Genomic DNA, 19,442 nt, shown 5'->3' with positions numbered 1-19,442 from the left:
ATATTTATATATATCTATATATATTTAACTATATATTGCGCGTGTGTATATATATAGTATGTATATATGTGTGTGTGTGTATATATATATAAGACATGCAAATGAACATACAGTAATATTTACAGTTGCTATATATATGCTACATTGAAGGCCTTGTTGTGTGCAAACAGGCCTTGTTGTAATTATCTTAACAGTTCATTACAGTTTTTAACATTACTGGGTGAGTATGTTTGGGGGCCTAATTGTGTCAGCTGTGTAGAAGTTGTATTTAACAGCAAACAAGGCCTCTTTGCAGCCATGAAGGCTTGTATAGTTCATTCTGATTATATATATATTATATATAGAGTGCTAAACTAAAGGCATTGATGTGTGTAAGCAGGCCTTGTTGTAATCATATTCTAAGTTAAATACATCTGAGTGAATTAGGGGCTCACTCATACTGTTACCATAATTGTAGCAAGTGTCCTAACATTTGTATCTCATTAACACAAGGCCTGACTGCTGACAACAGTGGCAGATAAATATATATATATATATATATATATATATATATATATATATATTATATATATATATATATATATATATATATATATATATATATATATATATATATCAGTTAATATATATATATATACACACACTGTGTGTGTGTGTGTGTGTGTGTGTGTGTGTGTGTGTGTGTGTGTGTGTGTGTGTGTGTGTGTGTGTGTGTGTGTGTGTGTGTGTGTGTGTGTGTATACATATATAGATAGAGATACAGAGAGACTACAGATATATTCATACAGGTTTACAGATCTGTTATTGTAACCAAAAATCATACATGATCACATGCTAACATTATGAACTATGAAAGAAGATTAAGGTAAGTAATGTCTTACAGAGTTAAGACACCAGAAAACATAACATTAAAATGTATGCTGTTATATGGGTACTTACATAAACTTGTATGTCAATAATATTAGCATGAAATTACTATCTACATTACCAAAATAACCCTCATACATCTCATCTTGAACAAGAGCTAAGTGAATGTCATCTTCCATTAACATGCCAAGTGTGTATTAATGTTGTACCATGAATCAACTGATGATTAATAGATATTCATATGTTATAAAATATGCCTTCATTCAGTCAGTGAGCATTTATAAACATTCATGTGTACAAGGACATACATGAATGTTATCAAGCATCTGTACATAATTATACATACCCTATGCATGAAATAGTCTGCAGTAAACAACATCAGGACACCACAACATTTAGTGAATGTGATCATTTATTTTTGTTTATCCTTTTGAGAGCGAGTCACAGGCCTGCTTGTTGGCTGTTGTGTTTGCCTTTTCCCTCTGCCAAGTACTCTGGCCTTAACTGTACCACTTGTACTGGCCTGTGGCAGTTCTGTGGCACTGGGTGTGGGCTGTGGCACTTCAGTGGCACTAAGTGTGGGCTGTTGCACTTCAGGGGCACTGGGTGTGGGCAGTGGCAGTTCAGTGGCACTGGGTATGGGCTGTGGCACTTCAGTGGCACTAAGTGTGGGTTGTGGCAGTTCAGGGGCACTGGGTGTGGGCTGTGGCAGGGTTGAAACAGTTGATAAACATTGCAAGAGTGATGGTGGAGCACTTTCTTGTTTTTGTGTTTTAATCTTTTTCCAAAAGCTGATTAATAGTAATTGTTGCCCTAACTTTCTTTTGCGTGTCTCATTTCCCTCAAAACGTGACACCACCTTGACCTTTTATTTGGTTCTACCACCTGTAAGCCATCCCACAAGACTTGACACTACCATGACCCTGTGATCTGGCTCTGTGCCCGACCCCACCCCCTCTGTTCACCTCTATGCTGTGATTACATATTAATTGCAGCTGTTTTCACACACCGATACATGAGCGAAATAAAAATATGAAGTGAGCTACATATGAACACAATTAAATACCATATGGTACATGTTCCTATTTCTGCTCATATTATACTACATGAAGCGAAAAAAGAGCTTTCATAAAATATAACGAAATTTGTGTGTGCAAATTATTTATGTTCGCCTTTGAATGCACAATATTTCATGCAAGACTTGATTAGGCAGTAATGGCCTGTTTATAGGTGTAACATAGATTATCACAAATATATATATATATATATATATTATATGTATATATGTATCGACACATACATGAAATAGTGAATTATGCATTTGTGTGCACAGACACAGTATAACGAAGTTATACATTACTGTTACAAAAAATTAGTGTGGGTGTGCTTTGTGGTTATGCATGTTAACCCATTGTTTGTACAAAGATTCACACATACATTCAGCTTTCAACTATAGGGCAAAGATGTTGAATGCTTTGTAAGGTAGAAGGTTGCAGTGTGTGTTATTTGGAAGATCATTACACATAATCCCTTCATGCAGGTCAAGTTGTGTATGTTTACTCATAATGATGTCATCCACGATAGCTGAGCCAATACATGTTTACAAACACACATAGATCTATATATATATAATTATTTTTGTTTTTTTTAGGACAACTATATATAAATATATATATATATATATATATATAGATAGATAGATAGATAGATAGATAGATAGATAGATAGATAGATAGAGAGAGAGAGAGAGAGAGAGAGAGAGAGAGAGAGAGAGAGAGAGAGAGAAAGACATATATACAGATATATATATATAGGTATGCTTATTTTGGGAAAAACTATAAGTTTCAGCGGAAATATAGATAAGAACTGTAACATACGACACGCGTAGTACAGTAACATTTGGCACCTGGTGGAAATTGAGCCGAATAGATTCCGATATCTCTGTCACCTGCCAAACCCTCCACGATGACAGGAAGAAATTTTTCCCGCATCTGCTCCTCCAATGGAGTTAACATTAGAGATTGTGCTGGTGGCCCACCTCCAGTGGCAGAAGCATGCATCCGTTGTGCTTGGATTTTTTTCTTTAAGTTTGCCCTGATATCATCGAATCTCATCGAACATGATTCCCACACGCAGACACAGCCAATGTTATTTGATTCCACATTTCTTTTTGATGCTGAACTTGTCCGCCCTTGAAATACATACAAAATATATGACGTTAATTATTATTAGAAAAACGAGCAGTTTCCTAAACTGCTACCTGTTCCAAGAGATACCAAACATGCTGGTTTAGGTTGTATATGTGTAGCACATGAGCATTTCCGTGGAAACATACAAATCTAAGGAAGCTTGCTTGAATATTGTATGAACTTTGGCAAACTTTTTCGACTGATTGTTAAGGTCGTTATAAAGCATGAAGGATTATGTGTGTAACAATTAACTTTAATTGATAGATATTAGAGAATAAGAGCTTGATATTAAGACATCTCACATGACCTAGGATAACATGTCTTTGAACAATCAATGCAAAGATAGACTTACCTTGTAAATGCCCATACAGAGAGTCATAGTGCTCCAAAATCCCTGTGACAAGAACTCTGTTTTCCTCTTCATTGAAACGAGGATTACGTGGCCGCTCCATACGTTTCCTCCGAACACGTGCAGCCCCAGAGCTTGGCTGCTGCTGACTGGACTCTCCTTCTTCCAATGGAAGAGACTCCAAAAGCGGCCCACCACCAACCACCCTACCACCAGACAACCCAGCAGCACCACCACCAGACACCCCACCAGCGCCAGCAACAGACACATCACCAGCGCCAGCAACAGACACCCCAGCAGCACCAGCAACAGCGCCACCAGCAGCACTCGCACTCACAGCAACACCACTCGCACTCCCAGCAACACCACTCGCACTCGCAGCAACAGCACTCCCCTGAATCCTACGTTCACTCAGACGCATACTCACACGACTACCAGTACCACTCACACCAGCATCACTCTTCCCACGCCTTTCGGCCATACCTATAGCACTCACAAAGAACAGAAAATAAATTTAAACACTATCGCACTGAACACTTACAAAGTGAAAACAAGACAAAGATGTTAACAAAACAACACAGGACAAACCTCTCACAATACACAACAACTCTCTCAGTCATTATGAAATATGTAAATCCCCCAGCTCTGTGTGTGTCTCTCTCTCCCAACAACACAGAGAATGAATAAAAATACACGCTGCCTTTAAATGGGCCGCTCAATCAAAAACATGCTTGCTTCGGCAGATTCAGCAAGAGGTTTCATTGGCGAACCTAACACCACCCCGCCATGCACGCCGATATACCTGTGTGTGATCGGCAAATCATCGGCAGAGTGGGAACAAATGTTTTCGGCTGGATTCGGAAGGGATTCGGCACTTATTGCATACGGCAAGGGAAAATTGGCAGAATCATGCCGATAACGAACACTTGGCGAGAGGACTTTTTCGGTGCTTACTGCATAGAGCCCCAAGTGTTTGACTCCAGAAATTGCAGACGAACTTTACTGTTTTTTTGTTTTTTTTAAATCTAATTTAAATTTCAGTTTTTAAAGAAGAAAGTCATCAAATTCCAAATAAAAGGAAAAATTACTATTATACAGTAAATAACAGCTCTTAAAAAAAGATTGGCTGCACCAGTAATATATTCCGAAAACAGAAACATTGAGCATATGACCAAAAGCTTCAACAATAATAGTAACACAAAGTTCCTTTGCGCAACTTTCAAAGGAAATAAGTGCTTTTTAAACATGCCACTAGTGAAATGATTTATACTTTTCCAAAATCTTTAAAGCAATTTCCATTAAATGTCATTTTTGCTTATTGAACATCTTATTGGAACAACAATTTAACAAAACAAGTAATGAAAGAAAATGTAAGTGTTTGATGACACACAGTATTAAGATTTTGCTTGCAGGTTTTGTAGGTGGCTTATTTGTTTAAATGAAATTCTATTTATGTGAAATCCTGATGAATCTTGTCAAAACAGAGTGCTTCCTTGCGCGGTGACCACTGGAATTATATTAGTAAAACACAAAATAATAATAATATTCAGTATTTGCATTTTCCCAAAAATAAGCTTAGTTTTTCATTGTCCTTTTACTTCATAATACTTTCTATTTATAACTGAATGTGAAATAATTACTGTTTGACAATAAGAATACGTTCAATATCCTCTAAATAATTTTTCGGCCAATTCCTATCAAACTGAGTACAGTACCTAAAATCGTTATTCATTATCTCCCAGACTAATCTAAATATCAACAAAACACACAAACATGTATTTAAAATATGACTATGTTGAAGTGATCACAATACACCAGTGAAACAAAAAGGTACCACATTTATCAAAAAGTTTATTTCTTTAAAAAAATAATAATTTTATGAGCAGGAAAATTGACTGAGATTTGCAAGAGATGCAATTTGTTAAAGTAAAAAATAATAAATAAAAAAATATCTTGCTTTAATTAACAGCTTCCAAATGCTTACATTTTGGATTAATAGGAGTAATCCCAGCTGCCAATTACAAAATGTCATTTTTTCCCCATTGGTACAACATATCTCGAGGACCTGAAATTATTTTTTTCTACTAATAATGCCTTGGGTCCTCTAGTGATGGCAACTGGGGTGGGACACTGTTTGATGTTGTGTCTTGCTGTTCCCGTTGTTGTGGTGGTTGATGTCATGAAGTGTGGGCATTCTTGTTGCATGGTGATGTCATTATGGATCTCTCTTTGTGTTCGAGAACGGCGTGTCTTTGGGACTTCTAGCCCTACACAAGGTGTTTCCATGGTACAATATATCTGGAGGACCCCAACATTTGATGACAAAGTTACGTTTGGGATGACGCTGGCTTGTATATAAAATGCATTTGTATTTTTGATTGTGAACACCTACCCGATGAAAGGCAGTGTGGGACAGAAACGTTGCTCTCTGATTCTTTGAGAATAAAGGCAACTCATTTTTTCATTAGAAATATGTTTCAAGTGATTACCGTATATACAAGAGAATTGTCATGGTAAGACGGTGAGTCAATGTTTATAGTTTGCTGTTCATTCCTCCCTTTTTCTGTGGATTTTGAAGTGTGGCCCACTTTTTGGGGGACATGCACCTTTTTGAATTGATGGTATATACCTTTTTTTGCTGTATTGTGATATCTGGGGTCTTTTCCTTACCATTTTTGCATATCTGGTGCATTAACATTTTCATCGGAACTTCAACTAGAACCTTATAGTGAGGAATAAATCTCCCTCAGCCTCGGCTTCCATACTAATTTGAATCCCTTTGACATATTCAAAATCTATAAAGCTTGACATTGGGATTTCACCACTTGTGAATCCAGACTAAAAATATCAAGAGTGTTATCTGGCATGCTACAGAAAAAATACTGTATGTGATTTGACCATTTGTACCATCATAATTGTCATGGACTTTCACTTGAAAAGATTTGGAGCATGTTCCTTTAGGTTTACTCTGTTGTCATCAGCACTAAAAACATTGTCATTGAAATCTGTTACTATAATTTTGATTTGCATAGTGCCTGATCTGACTGGATCTTCACCATCAAATGCAGTTTAAATCAAGTTGTGGGTGTTTTGCACTTTCTGATCCAATAATTCTGCATATGTATACCCATCATTGTTCTGTGTTTCTTTAAATTAGAATTTAGTTTGTAGTTCTGTATTGAATGGAGACCAATATGCAAATCTGTTTTCTCTGTAATCACATCTGGTCCCAAATGATCAATTGGAAAATGGAAGAGTTTGAGGGGGGTGTGGGAGAGATAAATAGATTGTATGGTGCTTTTCAAAAATAGACACTCAGTCGCATTTCTTTCTTCCTCTGTCAAAACCCATATTTCAGGGTCTGGATGGGAGTAACAACACCTTTCCATAAGACATGCTTAACGCCATGGTATTTAAAGCTACCACATCGTTCTGCAGACTTAAGCCTATGCTAATAAGATATACAATAGTCAATGTTTTTGCATATAATTAGTATTGTGAGCATGCTTTAACTTCAGGGGAACTAATGGCCATTACTGATTATTTTGATAACAGTACGTTATGAGCCATGAGTTAACAAACGTTTGTGGATCTGGCCCTTAGTACTTTCAACCATCTGATTCATGGTTCTAGCTTTAGTTCATTTCATGCCTGGTTTCCTATCTGCTGCATCATTATCTTTAACCATCTCTTTTTTATATTGACTTTGACTAGTTTTTCGCCTTAATTCCTGACAACTTCTCAGGGCAACAACCAAGTCTACCTGCCAATGACCATGTGCTCACTTTCAATATTTCATGCTTTTTCATATATTATATTACTGACCTTCTTTAAATCTCAATAGAACATACATCAGGGATCCAAGCTACTGTATGCAAAGTAGCAATCCTTTTTCCTAATATGCACTATTGTCATATATATATACCCCTTTCTTGTATAAGGTAATTTATTAAACACACAAAATACCGTACAGAAGAATAACTTGCACTTTTGCTACAACTTTGCTTTTGGTCACCAGGGAATAATTGGTCACATGCAACATCCATGTAGTTTGTAGATTCATTTTTTCTAACTCAACAAGCTAACTCTTCTTTAAATGTCATAAATCTGTACACAAAACTGGTGAGGTTGCTAAAGCTTAAGTAATAACTACATATTTCAAGATTTCTCATATTGCTCCATGAAAAGGTATGATTGAAAACAACAAAACTGCTAGACTACTGCAAACATATTATTGGGTTAGTGTATTTTTCCAGCAAATGTAAAGGACAAAAAGTAAAAGTACATAAAAAGTTTGGTCATCCTCAAAATAACTCAAACACGTGCTATAACCTCATTATAATAAGACAAAATAGCATGCCAAATACAGTGCATTCAAAATCATAAAAAAAATGTGTAATATATTTGCTCACCTCAGGATTGACGACACTCGCACTATTTGTGTTGAAGTCTTCACTGTACATTAATAGCAAAGCAGAGTTGTCGGTTGACACATTATTCTCCTTGCCATTTTCAGTATTTACTTCCATAAAAGTAAACTCTTTTTTTGAAGTGTCTGCAGCAAAGCATAGTTCGTATGGGAATGGCAATGTGCCATGAGCATAGTTTTCAGGTGGAAGAGCTGATGATTGCCTCATGCACCTCTTCACAAACATCACCAGGACAGTTACAAGGAATAAGAAGGAGATCAAAGCTAAAACCACCACCAAGTAAAAATTTAAATTCGAGTCAATGGTTAAATTATTTGGTGGATTGCTAACTTCTGGAAGTGCTTCTTTCATAGTTTCTGCAAATATCAGGTTAACAGCTACAGTAGTTGAGAGAGAAGGCTGCCCATTATCTTTAACCAAGATGATAACTTTCTGTTTCATGGCATCCCTTTCTAGAAAGCTTCGAGAAGTCCTGATTTCTCCTGTATGGAGTCCAATGTAAAACAAACCTGAGCTTGTGGTTTGGACCAAATGATAAGATAGCCATGCGTTGTGTCCGGAATCAACATCTACCGCCACTACTTTCGTAACCAAATACCCAGCATCAGATGAAGGAGGAATTAATTCAAACATGACAGAACCATCAGTTTCAAGCGAGGGATACAAAATTTGAGGACTATTATCATTTAGATCTGTAACAAACACATGTATTGTGGTATTACTACTGAGGGGATTGAAATCACAATCTTGAGCAATCACTATTATTTGGAATTCTCTAATTTGTTCATAATCAAATGTTCGCTGTGCATAGATAACGCCAGTCTGAGAATTTATGGAAACAGATGAGAGCACAAAGGTGTCTTCTGCATTCCTGGGTAACATAGAATATGAGACTTGTGAATTTTTCTCTAGGTCTAAATCAACAGCTTTTACTTTGTAAATTGATACCCCTGGATGATTATTCTCTGGAACATACACAACAAAATAGTTTTGCTCAAAAACAGGTGCATTATCATTGATATCTGTTATTTGTATCGGGATTATTGTGCTAGAAGAAAGAGGAGGATTTCCACTGTCATATGCGGTGACTGTAATATTATACTGCGAAACAATTTCTCTGTCCAGTATGTTTTTTGTTATGACTTTGTAATAATTTCCAGGCACTGATACTAACACCAGAGGAGCTTGGTCTTCGATATGACATGTAACCTTGCCATTTTCTCCAGAGTCTTTATCACTGACATAAATCAGCGCTATCACTGTACCAGGAGGTGCATCCTCAGGAATGGAAGCGGTGACAGAAGCGAGTTTTATCTCAGGTGCATTGTCATTCTCATCAGAAACCTCAATCAGCACTTTACAATGAGATACCAGACCTCCACCATCTTTGGCTTCCACACCAATTTTAATCATTTTGACTTCTTCAAAATCTAAAGAACCTGCCATAGTTATTTCCCCACTCTGTTGATCCAGGCTGAATATATGATGAGCATTGTCCGGTACGCTACTGAACGCATAAGTGATTTGACTATTTGTACCTTCATCAACATCATAGGCCTTTACTTGAAGTACTAAAGAATCTTTTAAAGCATTTTCTTTTAGGCTGACCTTGTAAATGTCTATACTGAAAACAGGGGCATTGTCATTGACATCTGTCACTGCAATTTTAATTTGCATAGTGCCCGATCTGACTGGATCTCCACCATCAAATGCAGTTAGTATCAAACGATATGTGTTTTGTACTTCACGATCCAATGGTTTCTCTAGTAGTAATTCTGCATATTTATTCCCATCGCTGTTCTGCTTTTCTTTTATGGTAAAACATGGATTGGCGTTAATCTTATAATTCTGTAGAGTATTGCTGCCAATATCTGGATCATGAGCATTTTCGAGAGAAAAACTAACCCCGGGTAAGGTGGACTCACTTATTTCTAGCTCTATACTTTTTTTGAAGAATTTTGGTGGGTTATCATTAATATCCTTGATTATGACCTTGATGTAAAAAACGTTCAAAGGATTTTCAACAACAGCTTCAAAGTTAATAAAACAATCTATGTCCTCCACACATATATCCTCCCGGTCAATCCTGTTGTTTATGTACAAGTTTCCATTCTCTAGATCTACATTGAAATACTGCACCTTAGCATCAGAATGGAGATGGAGCTTCCTGTGTGATAAATCTAACAAACCCAGGTCTTTAGCAATGTTACCCACAAAAGTACCAATCCTCAGTTCCTCTGAAATAGAGTACTGAATTTGCCCATATATTGTGTGACAGAAGAAGCAAAGCAGCAATGAAAATAATACTTGCCTTTTTAGTCCCAGAATAATCATTGTTGGTATGAATAGATTCCAGGTTATGTATCTGCAAAGGTCCTCAGAAAAGAAGTCACAGTTTGAAGAGAGAATCCCCTTTTGTGCTCAAATAAAATAGATAAATAGGAATTGATGCTTAATGAATAAGGCAGCCCTTTGAGAAGTATCCGTTTCTATCTGTACTGTACTGCAGAGCAGATACAAAACAAAGGCTGAAAATGATTACAAGCTCCAGATCTTACACCACGCTGGCCAACAGTGACATCCTGTGTTTAAATCTAGGATTGCAGTCAAATTTACTTATCCATCTGAGTAACAATTGTTGTAAATATTAAAGACATGTTTATTGAAAAAGACATGAAATATGAATATAACTACAGCATATTTTGTCGAATTTTATTAAACAACTTAATTGAATATTCATTTTGTTTTTATACTAAACATATTTAGAATGAAAATGTAAGCAATGGATGGCACAACATTAACATAGAAATATCACTATGTGGAGGTCTTAGTTGACATGTTCTGTGGCAGTCTGATCAAATATTTGGTATAGATGTCTATTTCTACTTACTTTTATCCAAAGAAGATTTCTTTACTGCATTGCTGCCATGCGTAATTATACCAGTCATTTTACATAAAAGCGGTATTAAATATTGGGTATTTCAGCCTTCCTAATTATTCATTGTATTTTCATTCTCTTATTATATTGTAATGTCCTTGACTTACTCTCTGGGGTTTGCCTCAGCGCTCATTCATGTGAATGCGAGTAAACGCCTTCTAAAGCTTAGCAACAGTTTGTGGATCAGGGCCTCTGTTTTATGTCCTCTTAAAATGTTCCATAAATAAAGAGATATATTAAGATATTGCTATTTATGCAAACAAACTATATCCAAATGTGCTTATATGTACCCACGCTCAGTATGGCTGTATGTGATACGTAATTTTTAATCAGGACCATGAAGCAGATAGTCATTGGCCAAGGCTGCTGAGCAAGAGAAGGAAGACCAGGCTGAGGAGTAGACCCTCACCCTCCTTCTCCCAGAGGTGTCTGCTGAAGAGTTCAATATTCCTCCTCCTGATGCTGCTGCTGCTCCTCCACCTGCTCCAGCAGCTGCTCTTGCTGCCTCAGCTGTACCTGCTGCCCGTGCCGCATTTCCTGCTGCCTGTGTTTCAGCTCCTGCTGCCTGTGTTTGTTGAAGCTGCTTCAGCTGCTACTTCTCCTGCTGCACCCAGGCAGCCTACTGCAGCACCGAGAATAGAAGCTCTTGCTGATACTACTATCATGGTGCATCATTAATAGATGCTGTGGATGTAGAGGCCTTGCTTCCGCAGCATTACTTTACCTTTGACGAGAATGGAGCACACTTCAAGGCTCCAATTCCATGTCATCACCTATTTGATGCACAGCAGTAAAATGAGCAACAGCATGAGAAAGATCACAGCAGCACTGAATGGGCTGACATATACAGTGCATCAGGGGATGGAGAGCCTGCGATCTGGCAGCATCAGGGATCTCAATGGTGCTGTCCACGCCACCTCCTTGTAAGGATTCTGCCTGATCCATGCCAGGGTTTGCTGCAGTTCAGGTTTTCTAGCTTGCCTGCCCTTTCTCCTCAGTTCGGCCATTTTGGTTACTGGCAGCCAGCTACTTATGGCTGCAGTTCCCAGTGGGAGTCACTGAGCAAAGTTCTGTTTGCTGCAGCTCCGATTGATCTTCGCTGTCACACATAAACCTTTCACCTATTTGGAATCCCTGTTGCTGACCACGGACCGTGACGCCGACATCGCTGCCTTCCGCCTGCCCCGACCTTTTGCCTGTTTTCTGGACTCTGCACCACTACTGCTAACCATAACCTCTGCCTGCTTAGCAAGTATGGATACTCGAACAGGACAATGGTTGGTTATTCTGCATTCCTACCTCAGTCCTGCGGGTCTGCTTCCTGATTCAAGACGAGCACCGTCACACTTCTCCATCCTCTCTGGAGTCAGTCGCCCATGCCACCTCCAGTGTCTGTGGCACCAGGGGGCCTAGTGAGCCTAGTATTTTGGCTCCAAAATAAAGGAGGAGATGACTTTGTAACTAGTTTGTTATTTATTGTTGTTCTTCTTGTTATATCTTTCTGCGTTTATTTTCACATACAGGGAAGTAACTGTGTTTGATTAAAAGTTTTGTTCACAACTTCTGCATCTTCATTTTTGTTATACTATGTAGATATATTGTACACTCATATTTTATACTGTCAGGACTCCATCCTGTTCAGGAGGCTCCCAATTCATTTCTAGAGGATGTGCTTCTTTCTTACTTGATTTGATGATTTTCAAGTCCAAATGTATGCAATTATGAAGGTCAATTTCACTACTAAGTACTCTGTTTCCAGACTGACTTTCTGTTTTTAGTTAATTGAGAAAGAGCGCAAGGTACTTTTCACATATATCTCTACAATAGTACACCACTGAAAGTATCACTGCAGTGAGAATCCCCTATATAAAAGAAACTAAATGAACGTTGAATTGTAGTGCCCAAAGAAGGTGGCATAGGTTGTTTTTGACAATTGTTAGTGGACCACAGTGGTCTAACCCTTTGCCCTTTGCCCAAATGTTACCTTTGCAGCTTCAGAATGTTGAACCATAAAAGGTGAGGATGCTGATGGGACAGTTCAAAAGAACATTTCAAAAGTTTTACTTATACAGATAGAGATGTAAAAGCAACATTAAAATGTGTCTATAAAATATATAAACATCAAATATTGCCAGATCTTCTTCATTGTTAATGATGGTGAAGCTTCCCTTCCTGTTAAAGGGTGATTGTGCTGCTTCTTTCATTATGGGGATTGTCATACAGAATAAGTCCAAATTAAATTTCAGGACATAATTTATTATACAAAAAAACTAAATGTGTAGGAATATTTTTCTGCGATTTAATGTTCGTTTAAAACAGAAAATAACCGTATTACAGTCACAAGGAAAGAAAGGACTCTGATGGGTTAGAATTGTACACACTTATATCACATACTACTGCATTTCCCTATATTTCATATATGGTCACAAAATGATGTTAATAGTAAAATCATATACAGTTTAGTAAAAAAAAAAAATAAGAACCACTGCTTACATACTGTATGTTGTGAATGGTGCCATTAAATACACAAATCAATAGAGCTCTTTATTTATATTGTCAGTTCTAGCAACTCATTTACCATATTCTTTCTAGTTTTCCTTTTATTGTATGCCAAATATAAAAACTAAAGGAGAGAATTAGAGAGTATATACTGAATCTGTGGTGAGTTTTCCTTTTGGTCTAGTCCAAAAACTTAACTCAACACACTCGATTTAGTAAAGAGGCTGGGCCAAAAGCATGTATGTTTTAAGCTGCTGAAGAAATAACCCTGATCAAGTCAAACACACATTGTAACTTTTCTATTAAACAAGTAAAAGCCATAGTCCATACAGTCCTTTCCAGATAATCGCACCAAGATTGGCTGAAAACTGCCTTTAACTTGAATGGCAGTTTTCAGTAGATAACAGTGCTATTAGCTGCTTTGGACGGTACTGCATAAGGCCCTCACATGGCAAACCATGCCTAACAAAGTGATTACATATACTTAAAGATGCTAATGTCATTGCTTACCTCAAGATGGGAACCACCATCACACTTGATATCGTCATTGTACATTAATAGCAATGCCGAGTTATTATTTGATACATTATTTGCAACAAAAACTATACACTATTGCATACAAATGATTGGTTTCGTACATTAGGTCAAGTAAAATTTTATTTTCCAGCAAATGAAAAGGAAAAAAGTACACAGAGATTTTGTAGTCATCCTTAACTCCTTCAAGCATTGTAACCTCATTATAAAAAGATGAAATAGCATTCAAATACAGAAAAATGTTAATGTATTTGCTCACCTCAGTATTGACGACATTGTCACTATTTGTGTTGATGTCTTCACTATACATTAACAGCAATGCAGAGTTGTCAGCTGACACATTATTCTCTTTGTCCTTTTCATGGATTACTTCCATAAAAGGAAATTCCCTCTTGCCAGAGTCTGTAGCAAAGTGTAATTCATAAGGGAATGGCAGGGTGCAATGAGCATAGTTTTCAGGTGGAAGAACTGATGTGTTTTTTATGCACCTTTTTGCTATCATCATCAGGACAGTGATAAGAAATAGGAAGGAGATTAAAGCTAGAGTTATAACTAAATAAAAATTCATATTAGATTCAACATCCAACTTGCTTGGTGGACTGTTGACTTCAGGAAGTGCTTTGTGCATATTTTCTGCACATACCACATTCAGGGTTGCTGTAGCTGAACGAGCCGGCTGTCCATGATCCTTCACCAAAATCACAACTTTCTGCTTCAACGCATCTCTTTCCTGAAAGCTACGAGATGTACTGATTTCTCCCGTATGAAGTCCAATGTTAAACAACCCTGAGCTTGTGGCTTGAATCACTTGGTACGATAGCCATGCGTTGTGTCCAGAATCAGCATCTACCGCCACTACTTTGGTTACTAAATACCCAGACTCAGATGAAGGAGGAACAAATTCAAACACGACCGAACCATCAGTACCATAAGATGGGTATAAGATTTTTGGACTGTTATCATTCAAATCTGTTACAAACACTTGTAGAGTTACATTACTACTAAGTGGAGGCAGTCCATTGTCTTGAGCAGTGACTATTACTTGAAATTCTCTTATCTGTTCATAGTCGAATGTGCACTGCGTATAAATAATTCCAGTCTCTGAATTAATAGTGATAGCAGATAGTACAGATGTATTCTGGGACAGGATAGAATAAGTGATCTGAGAATTATTTTCTAAGTCTAAATCTGCTGCTTTTATGGTATAAATAGAGGCCCCTGGATGATTATGCTCTGGAACATATACAGCATAAGAGTTCTTTTCGAAGGTAGGTATATTATCATTTACATCTGTTATCTGTATTCGAAAAGTTTTACTTGTAGAAAGAGGAGGTACCCCATTGTCAAATGCTGTCACTGTGACATTATACTCTGAAGCACTTTCCCTGTCTAAGACAGTTTTAGTGATTAGTTTGTAATAATTTTCGGATGCGGATTCTAATGTCAGGGAAGGTTGGTCATGAATATAACAAGTAACTTTGCCATTTTCTCCAGAATCTTTGTCATTGGTATTTAATAGTGCTACAAGTGTTCCAGGAGGTGAATCTTCAGAGATGGAAGTTGTGATTGAAGCAAGTTTAATCTCTGGAATATTGTCATTCTCATCGGAAACCTCTACGATTATTTTACAATGAGAAACGAGACCTCCTCCATCCTTTGCTTCAACGCCCATTTTAATCACTTTCATTTCTTCGAAGTCTAGAGACCCTGTAATTATAATTTTACCACTTTGGGGATCCATGCTAAACAAATGACGAGTACTTGCTGGTATGCTGTTAAAAGAATAAGTGATCTGACCATTTACACCTTCATCGATGTCATGGGCTGCGACTTGAAGTGCCAACAAGCCTCTTTCTGTGTTCTCCTTAAGTTTGATCTTGTAAATGTCTGAGCTGAAAACAGGGGCATTGTCATTGAAATCAGTTACTATAATTTTAATTTGCATAGTACTTGATCTGACTGGATCTCCACCATCAAATGCTATCAATACCAAATTATGAATGTTTTGCACTTCCCGGTCCAAGAGTTTTTCCAGGACTAATTCTGGATATTTATTGCCATCCATGCCCTGCTTTTCCTTAATGGTAAAAAATGGGTTGGAGTTCACTTTGTAATTCTTAAGAGAGTTGCTGCCGATATCTGGATCGTAAGCACTGTCTAGCGGAAAACGAGTGCCTGGAAAAGTGAACTCACTTAGTTCTAGATCAATGCTTCCTTTGAAGAAGTTGGGTGGATTATCATTAATATCCTCTATAGTGACTTTGATACGAAAAATATTTAAAGGATTTTCAACAACAGTTTCAAAGGTAATAAAACAGTCTAGTGTTTCTCTGCACAGTTCCTCTCGGTCAATCCTGTCATTTATGTACAAATTTCCATTGTCTAGATTTACACTGAAAAATTCCACCTTAGCATTAGAAAGGATGTGGAGTTTTCTATTGACTATATCTTCTGCATTTACACCCATATCCTTAGCAATATTTCCCACAAGATCTCCAATCCTCATTTCTTCAGAAATAAAATAGTGAACCTGCCCAGTTATTTTGCAACAGAAAAAACAAAGCAGTAATGTAAAGGATACTTGCCATTTCTTTTTATGAATATTCATTGTCAGCCTTGGAAAATGTATATGTCCTGTCTTTGTAAAGGTCCTCAGATATAAGGCAGATGAAGAAGAATAAATCCCCTGTTCTTCACAGTTGAAATAATGAAGCATGTATCATATGTACAGCGTAGTGGATTGGTAAAATGTGTTTATGTCATTCTCCCTTCTTACCTCCCTTGTAATGTGGAATTGAAACAAAGAGACTCAAGCAGCTCATATTAGCTTCAGGTCTCTCACCACATTGGCCAACAGTGACACCCTGTGTCAGAATCTAAGAATTGCAGTTGGACTGTACAAATCTTTCCTAGCAACCAGCAAGATAAGGAATACATTTATTTTAACTCTATTTTCTTTAAAACCTCAAAAAGTTAATAAGAGAATTGTTTAACAATTGAATAAAGCAGATAATATTTACAGTAAGGACCTGGAGTGGCTCATTGAGTAATGACTGAAAACAATGATACTGAGTTTGAGGCAGGCCTGGTTCAAACCCCGGTATCAGCTCCTTGTGACCTTGGATAAGTCACATTATCGCTCTGTGCCTCAGGCACCTCAAATTAGATTGTAAGTTCTATGGGACAGAGACCCGTCCCTGCAAAAATATATCTATCTACAGCTCTGCGTAAACTGTCAGTGCTGCTCAATAATTTTTTTTATTAATTAATGTGTTTTGTTCATGTATTGTTTGATTAAACAATTTTACCTGAATCCTATTATACTGAATTGTATCTAAAATAAACAATGCTGATTTGCAACAGACATAATTATAATTAAACAAATGTGAAAATGTTGGTATTTCCCTTTAGTATTGATGCTCTTATTTTCCTCTAGATCTCCATTTGTTGTACAAAGAAAATATATCAGGGCATTTTTTGTCTGTTTGTTTCAACTTTGGCTGTACTTTTATTCAGCTTTTTTTAAAATAAAAAAACAGTTTGCCTAGGCTTTGTTAAACATGACAAGAGGTTCAGTTCTAAGTAAGAGGTCCAAAATGATGATTATTATTTTTTTTTTATTGGTAATGAAATATACAAACAAATAAATAAAGCAAAAATGTGCTGTTACTTACTATATAGTTATTTTGAGAATTTTGAAAACTATCTTCTCAAATTGTTATACTGACACCTGCAAAATTTTAAGGCATATACTGTATATAGATACAAAAAAAAGGTCATTCTACGAGACATGATTTGTAGAGTATATACAGTAGAGTTTCGACCTAAAACGGGACCGATACCGTGTTGAATAACTGAAAATTACGGATAATACGGAAAGTATTATACCCCCCCCTGCCCCCCCCCCCCTCACACCTTCTTCTCACTTACAGGCTTACCGGCAGCTGCGGCAGAAGAAGAGGAGGACTGAAGACCACAGGAGCGGCACCGGAGGAAGACAGCTGGTGGCGGGAGAAGAGGACCATGTCAGCGGAGGAATGGAGAAGACCATCAGGCCATCAGACCTTGTGTGCGGAGCAGGAGCAGAGCAGCACAGGAGAACGGCCGAGGAGGAGCGTGCTGTAACTCCGGAAGTCAGACACCGGTCAACTTCCGGTGTCTGACGGTGTTTGCACTTGATAAAGTGCAAACGCGCACGAAACGCGTAGGAGGGTTGCTATATCTCCATTTTTTAATATGGACTTAATAAAGTAATATTTTTATACCAGCTTTTCACCAATTCTCTTGGCTGTCCCAACTTTTGTCTCCTTTGATCTAATCATTGGCAGCACGCACAACTGGCGGCACAGGACAGAGGTATATCACAAATGTGAGTATATTTAATTATACAATATGAAGTGTATCTTGAATCATAATAGTGGTCCAGGGATTATCCCAACAAGGTTTTGAGGAGTGGGTTCTGACCTACTAACTCTTACCTTCAGGGTTACTGTGTCTCTTTATGGACCTTATATTCTCTGAGAGTTACACTTGCTGTTAGTACTGATTATATATTACTGGCCTCATACCTGTGCCTCTATTTATGCGTAATATTTAATGCATTTACATGTCAAGGGTCCAGCGCTTTAGAGTTAATACCAAAACAAACTCTCTTTTCTACTTGTTGTTTAAATTCAATCTGGTAAGATAAGGTGGGCAAAGAATGAACTGATGAAGAGATAGAAATGCATTGAAAAGGGTAATATATATACAGTACATAAGGGAATTAAGTGGACATTTTCTTAACAGGGATCTTTTTTTGTTATGAATAGTAGTACCTGGAATGGTTAGTGGGACAATACAAATGTAGGGGCATTAATATTTTATTTTAAGATCTAATTTTGCTTTGGTTAAGTGCATAGTCTATGACTCATTTATTTTTCTAGTTTGCATCTAGTATAATTTTGTGATAAAAAGAAATCTTTTATAGCAAATAATTGTATATTGATTTTAAAATCGGGACTGTTATCAAATATAAATTGAAAACTACCTGCCAGCCATTGCTATGGATTCATTTGCTGGTTCATCATGTCTGGATACTATATATTTTACTCTGTGCACATTGAACCATGTTTACTAAGCAGTGCTACACTGTAATGCACCTTATGCCCCAATGACTTGAGTGGGCTGTGAGGTGCCTTATGATTTAGCACATCTTTAGTAAAAATGGATCCTCTAATACTGTAGTTCTCTTTGCTATTTCTGTCCAATCTCGCATAAGAGGTGGTTCTTATGGGAAATGGACAGCCAGCAGACATGGATCTCACTCTGATAAGTCATTCTCACCCACATGTAGAGACACATTTCCTACATCATTGGGAATCTATCACATCGGATTAATGGTTCTAGGTTTCGTTCACATACTGTAGATCTAGGTCTTCCACTAAAAAGTTTTCCCTTTCAAATTTCCCCTTGTCTCAGATACTGTAGTCCTTTCTTACACACAAACCTCTCCCAGGCATTCGGTCAGGGTACAAAAGAGATCACAAGTTTCAGGCTGAATCAGTTACTTATTTCCAATGCAGAAACCAGAAAGCTCCTTCTTCTCAGTTCCAAATGTGAGATGCCTCAATTATTTTCTCAAACACAAATGTTTT

The 19,442-nt window shown here is 37.3% G+C and overlaps 1 protein-coding gene across 1 annotated transcript; it reads right to left on the bottom strand.

The window, feature by feature from the left end:
• Nucleotides 1-7,045: 7,045 nt before the first annotated feature.
• On the bottom strand, nt 7,046-16,709 carry LOC142494738 (uncharacterized). Its single transcript, XM_075599174.1, has 3 exons — nt 14,066-16,709; nt 7,818-10,085; nt 7,046-7,168 (listed from the first exon to the last, which is right to left on the bottom strand). The coding sequence occupies exons 1-3, from the start codon at nt 16,520-16,522 to the stop codon at nt 7,046-7,048; spliced, it is 4,848 nt and encodes a 1,615-aa protein (XP_075455289.1). The 5' UTR covers nt 16,523-16,709.
• Nucleotides 16,710-19,442: the final 2,733 nt, after the last annotated feature.

Source organism: Ascaphus truei, chromosome 5 (genome assembly GCF_040206685.1).
Source record: "Ascaphus truei isolate aAscTru1 chromosome 5, aAscTru1.hap1, whole genome shotgun sequence".
Lineage (NCBI taxonomy): Eukaryota > Metazoa > Chordata > Amphibia > Anura > Ascaphidae > Ascaphus > Ascaphus truei.
This window is presented reverse-complemented; position numbering and strand designations above follow the sequence as displayed.

Bases quoted from the DNA above. Each gene is read 5' to 3' on its own strand.
- LOC142494738 (XM_075599174.1), bottom strand. From the start codon at position 16,522: ATGCTTCATTATTTCAACTGTGAAGAACAGGGGATTTATTCTTCTTCA. The intron at 10,086-14,065 runs GTGAGCAAATAC...GGGCAAATTCAG, and splicing joins ACAATGTCGTCAATACTGAG to TACTCTATTTCAGAGGAACT. The intron at 7,169-7,817 runs GTGAGCAAATAT...GGTCATTGGCAG, and splicing joins CGAGTGTCGTCAATCCTGAG to GTAGACTTGGTTGTTGCCCT.